We start from the raw sequence: 15,571 nt of genomic DNA on the forward strand, positions 1-15,571 counted from the left end.
ACATTTGTATTAAATTGTCAAGTTATTGTGCGATTACTAAAATAGGCTGATGTTCAACTTCAGTGCTGTTATGGATCGGTGGATAGCAACAGAGGCAGAAGTTACTATGAGCAGATTCTATGAGCATCTATGAGCCAGAATAAATAAATTAAATATGTGGCAGCCGTTGTGTGCAGTAAACTTTCTTTTAACAAGCCTGTTGTACTGATGTGATGACTAGTTATAGTTTTAGTGCTAGTAAGCCTATTTAGAGGTGCAGAATAATTCAGGTAGGACTGTGTGTAGACATATTTTATTATGTGTGTTATGAAGTGGTCCGCAATTTTTTTTTATTACAAACAGTGGTCCAAACACACAAAAAGTTTGAAAACCTCTGAACTATCCCATTAAAGTCGACATGCAAACAAGAACAAATGTAGGCGGGGCTTGAGTGTGTCTGTGGGGAATTGAAAGAGATGTGGGCTCTACACTGCAAAAAATGCTTTTCTTACTCAGTATTTTCATTTTGTTTTCAGTCCAAATATCTAAAAAATCTTACATTAAGAAGCATTTAATAGACAAGCAAAAGTTTTTGCCTTGTTTTGGGGGAAAATAACTCAAAATTAAGGGAGTTTTTGCTTATTTTAAGCAAAATAATCTGCCAATGGGGTAAGCAGAATAATCTTAATTCAAACAGAAAACAAGATTATTTTGCTGACCCCATTGGCAGATTATTTAGCTTATTTTAAGTTAAAATATGGGGAGTTATTTTCCCCCAAAACAAGACAAAAACTTTTGCTGGTCTAGTAAATGCTTCTTAATGTAAGATATTTTTGATATTTGGACTGAAAACAAGACAAAAATACTGAGTAAGAATAGCATTTTTTTGCAGTGTAAAGGCTGGACCGGAGCACATACACTTTTTAGGTGAACTATCCCATTAAAGTCGCCATGCAAACAAGAACAAATGTAGGCGGGGCTTGATTGTATCTGTGGGGAATTGAAACAGAAGTCCGGTCTGGAGCACAGGTCGCAGTGGGCCGCTCTACATGAGGCGTTTGGGGTCGATCTTCTCCAGGTGCACCAGAGGCTTCAGCTGCTCCGCGAAGCTCCTCATGTCCTCCGACACGGTGTCCTGTCCCGCAGGAGCCAGGACGCTCAGCTCCACCAGATAGGACAGGGACAGCGGCTCCGTGTTCTCCGTGTTCCCGGGCACCAGGACGCGGGACAGCTTGCTCACCACCACCTTCATCAGGCCCTTGCGGAACACCTGGCCCTTGGCCACGAACTCATGGTCCATGCGGAAGCCCATCTCATTGAGGAAGTCCGGCAGGCTGTGCGAGGCGGCCACGTCCACACAGTTCCGCACCAGGGCGTGGCGGCTCTTGTCGCCCACCTCGGGCTGGCCCAGATAGCGCAGGTGCCAGGGGGCGCGCGGGTGCAGGAGCGAGCGGCGGGCGCGCAGGAGGAACGGGTTGCCCTGCTGACCCTTCAGGAGATACACCAGCTCGTGATCCGCAAAGCTCTCCGGCTCCATGTTATCACACAGACCTCTGAGGCGATGCAGGAGACTCTCCAGAGACTGGTCCAACACACTCCCTGTGCCAACACACACAACATTATCAGTCATGAGCCACACAAGTACACAATTACTCGAGTACTACTGGTTAAATATTACTCTGTTACAAGTGAAAGTTGTTAAAAACTATTAAAAAGTACAGAAGTACTTGCTTTTAAAAGTCCTTAAAGGGTTAGTTCAGCCAAAAACTGTAAATTGTGTCATTAATGACTGAGCCTCATGTGGTTGGACACCCGTCAGACCTCCGTTCATCTTCAGACACAAATGAAGATATTTTAGTGTAAATCTGATGCTCTGAAAGGCCTCCATTGGCTCAACTTTACACTCTCAAGACCCTTAAAAGACACTAAAGACTAAAGTTACAAAGTCCATCTCACTACAGCGGCTCTACAATAACTTTATGAAGATGAGAATAGTTTCTGTGCGCAAAAAAACCCTAAATAACGACTTATATAGTGATGACGATTTCAAAACACGGCCTCATGAAGCTTTGAAGCGTTATGAATCAGTGAGTCGATTCAGCGGTTCAGAGCGTTATGAATCAGTGAGTCAATTCAGCGGTTCAGAGCGTTATGAATCAGTGAGTCGATTCAGCGGTACAGAGCGTTATGAATCAGTGAGTCGATTCAGCGGTTTGGAGCGTTATGAATCAGTGAGTCGATTCAGCGGTACAGAGCGTTATGAATCAGTGAGTCGATTCAGCGGTTTGGAGCGTTATGAATCAGTGAGTCGATTCAGCGGTACAGAGCGTTATGAATCAGTGAGTCGAATCATGATTCGGATCGCGTGTCAAACCGCCAAACTGCTGAAATTTGGCGATCCAAACAGCTGAATCGACTCACTGATTCATAACGCTCCAAACAGCTGAATCGACTCACTGATTCATTACACTCCAAACCGCTGAATCGACTCACTGATTCATAACGCTTCGAAGCTTCATGATGCTGTGTTTTGAAATCGGTCATCACTATGTAAGTCGTTATTTAGGGTTTTTTTGCGCACAGAAACTATTCTCGTCTTCATAAAGTTATTGTAGAGCCGCTGTAGTGAGATGGACTTTGTATCGACGTCTTTAGTGTCTTTTAAGGGTCTTGAGAGTGTAAAGTTGAGCCAATGGAGGCCTTTCAGAGCATCAGATTTACACTAAAATATCTTCATTTGTGTCTGAAGATGAACGGAGGTCTGACGGGTGTCCAACCACATGAGGCTCAGTCATTAATGACACAATTTACAGTTTTGGGTGAACTAACCCTTTAAGTATCAAAAGTAAATTTCCTTTTTTATGTCAATGCATTGTTTTATTATTGTTGTATAAATGCACGCTGGTTTTAGCCAGTCAGTGATGCTCCATACGACCACCTTGAACTCATTTAAATACTTAAAAGTTACAAAGCTTTTTACAAAGCTGCTGTCCCTTTAAGGCAGAATGCACAAATCCCACACACTGATACACATCCGATATTCCCCCAACTGTTCACGTTCACTTAAGACATAATCAACTTTATTTACGTGAATACTTTCCAAAATGAAAATTGACATTGTGTGTATTGGTCTGTTTAAGTGCGAAAAACACACAACAGAAACTGAGTTCTCGTGCTCATCTCAGAGGCACAAAAACAGACTGAACTGATCTTTCATCAGGCTTTATCAGATTCATCCATACGTCTGCGCTTCTCTTTCTCCCAGACATTTACATTTTGCAAAAAAAAAAAACACTTTTAAAGAAGAAAAAAAATCATCCACTGTCTTGCAAAGCTGCTACAGAAATGACTTTCGACTTCGAGGACGTTGATAGAAATGTAGTGGAGTAACAAGTACGATATTTGTCTTTCAAATGTAGTGAAGTTAAAGTAAAAGTTTCCCTAAAAAATAATACTTCAGTAAAGTACAGATACTCAAAAAGTATAGTACTCAAGTAAATGTGGTTAGCTACTGTCCACCTCTGTCATGAGCACAGATGTACATTTTTCAACTAAATATCCAAATACATCTAATTATTATTATATTAAATAAACTTTTGCTGATAGTTTCCTCACCCCCAATGTCATCCAAGATGTCCATGTCTTTCTTTCTGCAGTCGAAAATAAATGAAGGTTTTGGATGAAAACAGTCCAGGGTTTTTCTCCATATAATGGACTTCAATGGGCTCCAAAAGGTTCAGTTTGAGTGCAGCTTTAAACGACACCAGATGATGAATAAGGGTCTGATCTAGACAAACCATCAGCTTCTGAGAGAAACCCAGCAGTATTTATGCTATTATTTTACCTCTTATCAGACGAACGTGATCATCTCTGAGCTCTGACATAACTTCCGGCAAGTGAGGTCAAATACGAGCGTGGTCATAGATATATTGATAGTAGATGCCTCATTCTCCTGATCCGTGCAGTCGCTAATGAGGCATCTACGTATACATCTATGACCAAGATCTAATTTGACCTTTCTTGCCGGAAGTTATGGCGGTGTCAAGTTATGACCTTGACCCGTTTGGGTCCCATTGAAGTCCATTATATGGAGAAAAACCCTGGACTGTTTTCATCCAAAACCTTCATTTCTTTTCGACTGCAGAAAGAAAGACATGGACATCTTGGATGACATTGGGGTGAGGAAACTATCAGCAAAAGTTGATTTAAAAGTGAACTAATCCTTCAAACTAAATTAACCATATAAACTAAATGACTGATCTAAAGCCCACACTGTCACTGTATGATACTTGAAATGAGCTGATGACATCAGCGCTTTCTCCCGAACGGCTGAATAACATTATGCTGCATTATTTTCTGTTTTGAAACAATCTGCATTGTTAAAGCGCTTTATAAATAAGGTTGACTTGACTTGACAGTGGCTCAGGCATTCAGCAGTACAGGATAATGATAACAAGACCTTAATGTTACCAAAAACTTTTTATTTAACCCTCTGGGGTTCTTCATTTATGGGTCACACTCAGGACCTTCGGGTCAAAAATGACCCAGAGGGCGGGATTAAGATAAAAAAGATTTGAGTAAAATCAATGATATATATTTTTTGTTCAATAATATTTTTTCTTTTCTTTTTTGGTGTTTTGAGATAATTTTATGATTTATAATTTATATTTATGCAATAATTATGACCCATTTTTTCCCATTGAATATAATAAAAAAAAGTTTTTTTTATTAAAGCTGTATTTCATTTTACAGTCAAGCCTAGGCCTCATGAAAGCCATTTTCTAAATGAGATCGGTGCCATCCGGTGGACACATTGAGCATTTTTATCACGCAATAGCACATTTTTACCACTATAGTGGATCTTAAAAAGAAAAAAAACAATCCATGCCGACGGTTTTTCAATCCGTTCCCTCAGTTTATAAACCGTGATCACGAATTCTTAAACTATTCCCTCGGTTTAACAAATCGTGCCCACGGATTAATAAACCGTACCCACAAATGTCCAATCCGTGCGCTCAGACTTTGTAAACCGTTCCCTCGGTTTTTAAATCCGTTCCCACAAATTCATAATCCGTGCACACGCTTTAACAATCCGTGCGCACGGGTTTGTAAAAAATTTACTCACGGATTGATTTTAGAAGAAGAACAGCAAACTCCCAGGTAGCCTACGTGTTAACGAATCTTATTGTTTTATTGTGTATTATTCATCAAATTATATTAACTGCAGTGATTCACTATAAACGGGTGGCGGAATACAACAATTTAATAAGAATTATGTACGTCAAAATCTAGTTTAACTGTAATAATCTTAGCACTTTATTATTATTGCTTAATAAACCTGACATTGTGTATTATGACTGACTTTTAATTTCTTTGTTCCTCTTTTCTTCTTCTAAATGCATGTAGCCTAAATGCAACAATAGGCAAATAATAATTATAATAATAATAACAAAAACAATTATTATTAATTGTATTCATTTTTTAAATGTATTTATTTATCAATTATTTTTTAATTTATGACTATAAATGAGTGCACTTAAAACAGTATGTTTATCATAAAATAATTAATGAATGCTTTATTTAAAAAAAAAAAAGTTTTTACAGTTTTAGAAATGTTTGTAGGCTACTATTCATTTTTAACATGAAGACTTGTTTTGGTGATTTTATTATACTATGCTTTTTGCTTTATTGGTACTTGGAATATGAACACCCCAAAAAATTGGGGACAGGATTTGAAAAGTCTAAGTGTTCGTAAAACAATAGTCACACTCAGGACCGTCAGGACAAAAATGACCCCCAGTGGAAATGAATGGGAAATGTAGCAAAAATGTGAAAATACAGAGTTTTTTTGTGCATACAATCTACAAATCAGCCAGAATGCAGAACAAAAGAGATCTCTAAAACATCACGAGTGCAAAACAGACAAAAAAACTCACACACACACTTATACACACTAAAACACACGCAAATGAACTTGTGCCATTCCAAAAGCTAATTGTGTTTTTGTGTGTGTGTGAGTTTTTTTGTCTGTTTTGCACTCTTGATGTTTTAGAGATCTCTTTTGTTCTGCATTCTGGCTGATTTGTAGATTGTATGCACAAAAAAACTCTGTATTTTCACATTTTTGCTACATTTCCCATTCATTTCCTATGGGGGTCATTTTTGTCCCGAAGGTCCTGAGTGTGACTATTGTTTTACGAACACTTAGACTTTTCAAATGCTGTCCCAAATTTTTTTGGGGTGTTCATATTCCAAGTACCAATAAAGTCACCAAGTTTCGGACCATTCCGATGAAGCTACGATTTTTTAATTTTAAATAACTCGGGTCAGAAATGACCGAAGAGCTCCAGAGGGTTAAAGGAAGGTTGTTAACTAGTAGTTAAATGAGTTCAGCTAATAGTGCATGACCATGTGTTATGTAGTGAAGTGATGGCTTCACCTTGCAGCAGATACTCCATCATGTTGATGGCTCCACCCGTGACGGGCATCACAGAGACCGGCGGAGCCTCCATCTCAGCTTCAGATCCACACACACACACACACACACTCACACACACACACACACACACACACACACACACACCTGTACAGACGACACACACCGCACCACTGTATCACACTCCGGACAACAAGTGCAGAATAACAGATACTCTACTTGTTATTAAAAAAAGAAAACAAAACGGATGATATTTTCGCCTAAAACGCTATCCGAAGATAATAGCTACAACTCTTTCTGTCTCCATGTGTACAATGCGCATGCGCAGTGGCAATAGAGCGTACTGCGCGTGCGCGACGGTTATTGCGTTCATTTAGCGCCATCTACCGGACTGAATGGTCTCTTTATCATACTAATATAATTCATAACATGATAACATAACATAACATAACATTAAAGAAGCAATTAATTTAAATATTAGACAGTGTATTCTAATTTTTCAGCTGCTGAGCAGCTGAAGTACTAGTGTTTTGTGCCACAAATCTTCATAAAACAGTTCTGTTAAAGGGAATATGTCCGTTTTACTAAGTTCTGATCATTCAAAACAATTATCACATAAAAAGTCAGTTCGAACGCACTTTTAGGACTTTTATTGTGAAAAACAATTTGCTAGTCAAATTGCCGTGTAGAGACTTTTAATTTGAAGGCCCGTGCCGGATGTGTAGCATCGCTGTGTGTCGAAGATGAGCTCAATTCTAATGCTTCCTGTCGACATCTAATGAAGGTATTGTATTATTATATGTCCGGGTTGTTATTTCTGTTTGGACGCAGTAGTTTCTGAAATCGAGGCGGTTTTGCTGTCGTTAATAGCTCTAGAGGAGCGTCTCCGTGTGCTATGTTGTTCTGTCAGAGCTAGCTTAGCTTTATTTACTGCTGTTGTCATACCCACCGCTTCAGAACAGGCGAGGAAACATCCCAGAATATAGCTAGCTGTTGTACAGGTCGGCGTTTTAAAGTGTGTCGTTATTGTTCTGTTTGTTGTAAAGTGTTTAATGCTAGCACAGCTGATGTTGAAATCATAAGAGATGATGTTTATTTGTGGATTTCCTCTTGTCATTTCTTCAGCCTTTGCCATTGATGAGATATGAGAAAAGGTTATACATTCGTGTGTGTGTGTGTGTGTGTGTGTGTGTGTGTGTGTGTGTGGGGGCATGTTTTTGTGAAATATCAGGACACAAATGTGTATAATGACATGGGTATGACAAAAAGAGGGTGAAATATGAGGACGTTCCCCATGTCCTCACTTTTCAAAATGCTTATAAATCACAGAATGAGGTTTTTTTTCACAGAAACTAAACTGTGCAGTGTGTGTGTGTGTGTGTGTGTTTGTGTGTGTGTGTGTGTGTGTGTGTGTGTGTGATAGGTTTAGGGGCAGGGGCAGTGTGTTTGTGTGTGTGTGTGATGGGTAGGTTTAGGGGCAGGGGCAGTGTGTGTGTGTGTGTTTGTGTGTGTGTGTGTGTGTGTGTTTGTGTGTGTGTGTGATGGGTAGGTTTAGGGGCAGTGTGTGTGTGTGTGTGTGTGTGTGTGTGTTTTAATGCTTCATTCCAGATTTCTTTCACAGAAAGGTGTTTAATAAATCAGATGTTATGGACGATATGTTGTTTGTGGAATTAAGTCATTCGTATTATTGTCAGTTAATAAAAAAAAAAAAATAGTTTTCATATTTCAGTTAGTGTTTCATTCGTCTCTGCATATTAAGAAAGTGTTTGAGCTCATCTAAGATCACTGAAGTGTGTGTATTGTGTGTTTGGAGCAGCTCAGACCCTGAAGACGTGTGTGTGTGTGTGTGTGTGTGTGTGTGGAGAGCGAGGATAATGGCGGATGATAAGGATGTTCTGCGAGACGTGTGGTTCGGGAGGATCCCAGCATGCTTCACTCTCTCCCCGGAGGAGACCACAGAGAGAGAGGCAGAGCCATACTACGTAAGTGGAGATCACACACACACACACACACACACACACACACACACACACACACACACACACACACACACACTCTCTCTCGCTCTCTCTCTCTGGTGTGTGTGTTGGTGTCACCTGACCTGTGCTGTTTCCTGTCAGCTGCTCCTCCCGCGGGTCAGTTACCTGACGCTGGTCACCGATAAAGTCAAGAAGCACTTCCTGAAGGTCATGAAGGCTGAAGATGTGGAGGAGATGTGGTTTGAGTATGAGGGAACGCCGCTCAAGTGGTACGTCCAGCCGAAATCACTCAGGCTTTTCTCCCAGGCTAACCTACACTAGTCTGGAACAATTCCGGCGAAATGTTTAATCCGGGGTCGTCATGATGCGTCCAAACAATACCTTTGAAAATAGTGACATTCAGGATCATTTTACCAGAGGTGGACATTAACGAAGGACTGCACTTAAAGGGTTAGTTCACCCAAAACTGTAAATTGTGTGATTAATGACTGAGCCTCCTGTGGTTGGACACCCGTCAGACCTCCGTTCATCTTCAGACACAAATGAAGATATTTTAGTGTAAATCTGATGCTCTGAAAGGCCTCCATTGGCTCAACTTTACACTCTCAAGACCCTTAAAAGACACTAAAGACTAAAGTTACAAAGTCCATCTCACTACAGCGGCTCTACAATAACTTTATGAAGACGAGAATAGTTTCTGTGCGCAAAAAAACCCTAAATAACGACTTATATAGTGATGACGATTTCAAAACACAGCATCATGAAGCTTCGAAGCGTTATGAATCAGTGAGTCGATTAAGCGGTTCAGAGCGTTATGAATCAGTGAGTCGATTCAGCAGTTCAGAGCGTAATGAATCAGTGAATCGATTCAGCGGTTCAGAGCGTTATGAATCAGTGAGTCGTTTCAGCGGTTTGACACGCGATCCGAATCATGATTCGGCTCATTGATTCATAACACTCTGAACCGCTGAATCGACTCACTGATTCATAACGCTCTGAACCGCTGAATCGACTCACTGATTCATAACGCTCTGAACCGCTGAATCGACTCACTGATTCATAACGCTCTGAACCGCTGAATCGACTCACTGATTCATAACGCTCTGAACCACTGAATCGATTCACTGATTCATTACGCTCTGAACCACTGAATCGACTCACTGATTCATAACGCTCTGAACCGCTGAATCGACTCACTGATTCATAACGCTCTGAACCGCTGAATCGACTCACTGATTCATAACGCTTCGAAGCTTCATGATGCCGTGTTTTGAAATCGTCATCACTATATAAGTCGTTATTTAGGGTTTTTTTGCGCACAGAAACTATTCTCGTCTTCATAAAGTTATTGTAGAGCCGCTGTAGTGAGATGGACTTTGTAACTTTAGTCTTTAGTGTCTTTTAAGGGTCTTGAGAGTGTAAAGTTGAGCCAATGGAGGCCTTTCAGAGCATCAGATTTACACTAAAATATCTTCATTTGTGTCTGAAGATGAACGGAGGTCTGACGGGTGTCCAACCACATGAGGCTCAGTCATTAATGACACAATTTACAGTTTTGGCTGAACTAACCCTTCAAGTACATTTTTTGAGTATCTGTACTTTACTGAAGTATTATTTTTTAGGGAAACTTTTACTTTAACTTCACTACATTTGAAAGACAAATATCGTACTTTTTACTCCACTACATTTCTATCAAGGTCCTCGAAGTCAAAAGTCATTTCTGTAGCAGCTTTGCAAGTCAGTGGATGATTTTTCTTCTTCTTTAAGTGTTTTTATTTGCAAAATGTAAATGTCTGGGAGAAAGAGAAGCGCAGACATATGGATCTGATCATGGGCGTCGGAAGCAAAAAAAATGTGGGTGGGTCCTCAGAAATTTTTTACTGGAGTAGATGCCAATTACATTAAGTACAAATATACCGCTTTACTTGGTAAACGTATAGGTCGGAAAGACAAAATTACGTAAATTAATCGCTATTTCATTGAGAGCGACAGTAGTGTAGGGGTAAGACGCACGGCATCTAGTTTTGACACAAATCAACCCACGGTTCGAGTCCGGCTTTCGCCGAAATCAATCTTCTCCGTTTTCCCATCACATATCAAATCGGAAAGGCATTTATTTCCAATACAAATTAAGAAAATATTAGAAAAGTGGAAATAAAGCGTCTAATATGTGTTTAATAATAAGTGTTTATCGATTAGGGTTAGGTAAACAGACATGTGCTGAATGTTAGAGACGATAAAAGTGAGTGGGTCCAATATCATTGATCGTAAAAAGTGGGTGGGTCTTGTCCCACCCATATACAATGGTTCCGACGCCCGTGAATCTGATAAAGCCTGATGAAAGATCAGTTCAGTCTGTTTTTGTGCCTCTGAGATGAGCACGAGAACTCAGTTTCTGTTGTGTGTTTCTCGCACTTAAACAGACCAATACACACAATGTCAATTTTCATTTTGGAAAGTATTCACGTAAATAAAGTTGATGATGTCTTAAGTGAACGTGAACAGTTGGGGGAATATCGGATGTGTATCAGTGTGTGGGATTTGTGCATTCTGCCTTAAAGTGACAGCAGCTTTGTAAAAAGCTTTGTAACTTTTAAGTATTTAAATGAGTTCAAGGTGGTCGTATGGAGCATCACTGACTGGCTAAAACCAGCGTGCATTTATACAACAATAATACAACAATGCATTGACATAAAAAAGGAAATTTACTTTTGATACTTAAGTACTTTTGAAAGCAAGTACTTCTGTACTTTTACTTAAGTAAAAATAGTTTTCACTTGTAACAGAGTAATATTTGACCAGTAGTGCTCGAGGAATTGTGTACTTTGTCCACCTCTGCATTTTGCCATACCTCAGGGGAAAATCGCTAGCATATTAGTGGCATGAAATCTGAACAGTGTGTAAGTTACTGTACTTTCCTCAGGCCTGACAGCTTTAAAGGGGCATTATATAATAATAATTAGGGCTGGGTAAAAAATCGATTAATCGATTCTCACTTTTACAAAACAATAACGATTCTTAAATCCCAAGAATCGATTAGTCATCCTGTTTTCAGTTAATGAATGAAATAAACATTGTAGCGCAGTTTGTGCTTTTTTACTATTGATATGAAACAAAGTCTCAGATTTCAAATTACGTCTATTTTTTTACGAAATTCCAAAACATAAGCCGTTTTGGCGCTGTGGCGTGAGATCGCTCTGGCTCTGGCTCAGCTCAAGAGAAGCACCAGCAAACATGAGCTGATCTTCTCTTCCGCTTTAATACCAGTAACAGCGCAAAATAAACACGAATGAGCTTCTGAAAGTGTGTTAAAGATACAGGACAACTTACCGAAATCCATATCACGTCACATAGAATCGCTCAATCAGTGTTTCAACCGCAGAAAGACGTCAGTAAAACGGCACATTTACCTCAGAAAAACCATATCCAGTGTCCATAAACTCGTTAGTCAGCTAGAAGAATTAACTCTAGAGAGCAGAATTTTGCTAATTATATGCACCATTACAAATGATATTCACTGTCAATGTTCTTCAATATTTACTGTATGTATGTATGAATAAATCTGGCAAGTTTTTATGCAGCCACCATTTAAATGTTTATATTTCAAAAATCTAATTGGAGTAGAATTATGATTATGTAATTGTAAAGTTATTATAACTTTATTATATATATAAAAAAAACATAATGTAGTGTCATTTTAAGTGTTTGTATACAAATCAGTTAATTTGTACCTTCAATATTAGTCGGCTAATGTATCAACTGACTCCCATAGTTTACAACATGAGTTCAGAAATTAGTTTTCTTTGAGAAAATTTTCCATGTATCAAACCTGATACATATCCAAAATAATTGATATTGAATTGCATCGAAAATAATCGAATCGAATCGAAAGCTTGTGAATCGAATTGTGAAATTGGTGTCATACCCAGCCCTAATAATAATAATGTATTGCTTTATTATTATTATTAATCCTAGGGCACAGATTTATTACCTTTATGATGCATCTGCACATCTGGGAACTTAACTGTCAATTTCGTCACCGCCCCTTTTTTAGGGGAAAATAAACTAGACTCCCATAGACTTCAATACAAAATGGCGGCACAAAACAACGTCCGTACACAACCGTGAATAACTCAAGAAATCACTCAGATTAAACATGTCAAGGAATTATATGTCCAGCCGGCCTGCCATAAAGCCAATGATTTTACTGCGTTTTTGCAAGTAAACATCTTTAAATGTATATATTATGTTGTTATATTTAGAGTACTGAGTGCACTTTTCTGTCCAGCCATAGTTAACTAGCCTGAGCTTCCGATAGCATCATCCGTACTTCATGATTCAGAAACGAAGTTAAATCATTCTCTGGTTTACCTGCTGACTCGATGAGGAGTAAATGTCCGGGTCAGACACCTCTGGCCACTGGGTGGGGTTATTACACCAGTTTGACAGTGGGAGAATTAAGGGACATGTTTTTAAATTGACCAGATTAAAGCGATAGTTCACCCAAAAATGAAGATTAGTCCATGATTTCCTCTCCCTCAAGTCATCTGAGGTGTGTGACATTCTTCTTTCAGACGAATAAAATCTGAGTTATATTACAAAAGTCCAGCCTAATCCAAGCTTTATAATAGCAGTAATAGTTGCTCTGTTTTTGAATAAAAAGTGCATCTGTGTGTCATATAACTGCTCCAGCGGCTCTGGGGTGTTAATAAAGGCCTTCTGAAGCGAATAAACGCGTTTGTGGAAGAAAAATATCCATATTTAAAACTTTATCAAGTAAACTTTCGGCCTCCGCCTTCCGTGTTCAGTTTCTGGAGGAAGTGTGTAAAGTTCCCCTGCGGATGGAAAGACTAACGCTCAGCTCCGCTCGTCATGACGTCACACACACATCTGGAGTTTCACTTTCAACATTCAACACTTTTACACGGAAGGCGGAGGCCGAAAGTTTACTTGATAAAGTTTTAAATATGGATATTTTTCTCACACAAACGCGTTGATTCGCTTCAGAAGGCCTTTATTAACACCCCAGAGCCGCTGGAGCAGTTATATGACACACAGATGCACTTTTTATTCAAAAACAGAGCAACTATTACTGCTATTCTAAAGCTTGGATTAGCCTGGACTTTTGTAATATAACTCAGATTTTATTCGTCTGAGAGAAGAATGTCACACACACCTCAGATGACTTGAGGGAGAGGAAATCATGGGCTAATCTTCATTTTTGGGTGAACTATCGCTTTAAGTGTGTGGATGTGTCTTTAATGCTCTATGGCAGGCCGGCTGGACATATAATTCCTTGACAACATCTAGCCATTTTCAGTTACACTTTATTTTAAGGTGTCATTGTTACAGTGTAATTATACATTTAAGTACTGAGTAATATTAATGAAAATCGTGTACTTACTAAAGGGATAGGGTTTGGGGTTAGTTGCATGTAATTATGCATAATTATTACTGTAGTAACTACATGTAACAACGACACTGTATTACTTTCTAAAGACATGTCGGGAGCGGATTAAACGTGTCTGGACTCACTTCCTGCACCTGTACTTGGGTCTGATTTATTTATTTGTATAATTATAGTCTTAAATCCTGGCAGCTTCATATCTGTCGAAGAACAGGAGCAGTTCCAGCTTTATGTTCTGAGTAACGCTGGACTTTACCACAAGGTGGCAGGACAGGAGCAGATCTGCTTGAGCTGTTTTCACTCTGTGGATGATAACCGTGTCCATTGTTTTCAGGCACTATCCCATCGGGGTGTTGTTTGACCTCCATGCGTCCACCAGCACTCTGCCCTGGAGCATCTCTGTGCACTTTAAGGTGTGTGTTCTGCTTCACTCCTCCTCTAGCTCGTGTTGATATGCCCCAGTAATGGACTCTGTGTGTTGCAGAACTTCCCAGAACAGGACCTGCTTCACTGCCCATCGAACTCCGTGATCGAAGCACACTTCATGTCCTGCATTAAAGAGGCCGACGCACTCAAGCACAAGAGCCAAGTCATCAACGACATGCAGAAGAAAGACCATAAACAGCTGTGGATGGGTCTGCAGAACGGTAAGAGGAGGTCCGATGCACGGGTTCGTCTGGAGTTGACAAATTGCACAGAAAAACAGCTCATGAACCGTTTTCTAAGGCCGCACGATGTATTATCAGGGTTCCCACTCATCCTGGAAAACATGGAAAACATGGAAAATCGATGACAAATTTTCCAGTCATGGAAAATAAGAGAAAATGTCCTGGAAAATCTTGTTGTTGTCTGGGAAAATTCTTTAAAAAAAAGTTATTTCTTTAGCCGAGTATAAAGAGTTTATCGCTGGCCCAAACAATTAGCACTAGTTGCAGAAAGCACTGAGTTTGATGCGTGTGAGTAGTATTTTGAATAATGATGTTTAATAGCTAACGCTATAACTGCTCAAATGTATGCAGTGAATGTTAACTCGTAAGCTGCTCCCTAATCACATAATTTTGATATAAAGTCACATTTGTGTTTTATAAAGTCAGAATTGCAAGATATAGTCAGAATTGCGTGATATAAACTCGCAAGTCTTTTCTTCACAATTGACTTTTTTGCGCAGTTGCGAGTTTATATCTTGCAATTCTGACGTCTTTTCTCAGAATTGTGAGATCTAAACTGCAATTGCAAGTTATAAAGTCCAATTCTGAGGAAAGAAAAATTGTATTATTATATCACAAATCAGAATAGCGAGATAAAAAGTCACAATTACCTTTTCTTTCTATTCTGTGGAGTAAACAAGCTTCCATAGTCATAATGTATGATTAAGAGCTCATATTGAAAAATGCTGGATTGTTAAGTAATGGCAATAAACTGGACGGCTTTTAAAGACTTAGAAAGCAATATTTGGCATGATCCTTGTCTTTTATTCCCACCGTAGTAAAATTGAAAATGTTCTGGAAAATGGTTGCTGAAAAAGAGTGGGAACCCTGATTAAAACCATAATTTCCATGAATTCACAACGGCTGCGATTCAGTTAAATACTATAAATAAATGAATATATCTCAGAGCGGCTTCGTTCTCCACATGTTATCATGTACATGCGTTAGGGCTGCGCAATATATCGAAATATCGCAATTTGCATATCGCAAGGATACGCAATATCTGAAAGATTTTAATAGGCTACTTCAACATTGTGAAAAGTGTAAGTTTTAGGTTAACGCA

General features: G+C 39.2%; 2 protein-coding genes across 8 annotated transcripts in view; one reads left to right on the top strand and one right to left on the bottom strand.

The window, feature by feature from the left end:
• Positions 1–275: 275 nt before the first annotated feature.
• Positions 276–6,744, bottom strand: med18 (mediator of RNA polymerase II transcription, subunit 18 homolog (yeast)). The gene is made up of 2 exons (XM_079836857.1): positions 6,419–6,744; positions 276–1,578 (listed from the first exon to the last, which is right to left on the bottom strand). The coding sequence occupies exons 1-2, from the start codon at positions 6,489–6,491 to the stop codon at positions 1,025–1,027; spliced, it is 627 nt and encodes a 208-aa protein (XP_079692983.1). The 5' UTR covers positions 6,492–6,744; the 3' UTR covers positions 276–1,024.
• A 358-nt stretch (positions 6,745–7,102) lies between these two features.
• atg5 (ATG5 autophagy related 5 homolog) overlaps positions 7,103–15,571 on the top strand; it is a 47,139-nt gene continuing 38,670 nt past the window's right edge. For 2 of the 7 annotated variants that reach the window (XM_079836601.1, XM_079836602.1), the window contains exons 1-5: positions 7,130–7,199; positions 8,232–8,397; positions 8,536–8,663; positions 14,136–14,214; positions 14,286–14,448. In XM_079836601.1, coding sequence (XP_079692727.1) covers positions 8,290–8,397; positions 8,536–8,663; positions 14,136–14,214; positions 14,286–14,448 — 478 coding nt within the window. In that variant the 5' untranslated portion in view covers positions 7,130–7,199; positions 8,232–8,289. Of the gene's footprint in view, positions 7,200–8,231; positions 8,398–8,535; positions 8,664–14,135; positions 14,215–14,285; positions 14,449–15,571 lie in introns of all 7 variants that reach the window. The other 5 variants (XM_079836599.1, XM_079836600.1, XM_079836598.1 and 2 more) reach the window with 5 other exon arrangements.

This window comes from Gobio gobio, assembly GCF_949357685.1.
Source record: "Gobio gobio genome assembly, chromosome: 15".
Lineage (NCBI taxonomy): Eukaryota > Metazoa > Chordata > Actinopteri > Cypriniformes > Gobionidae > Gobio > Gobio gobio.

Coding starts and splice junctions, on each gene's coding strand:
- med18 (XM_079836857.1), bottom strand. CDS start 6,491: ATGGAGGCTCCGCCGGTCTCTGTGATGCCCGTCACGGGTGGAGCCATC. Junction 1,579..6,418: donor GATGGAGTATCTGCTGCAAG/GTGAAGCCATCA, acceptor GTGTTGGCACAG/GGAGTGTGTTGGACCAGTCT.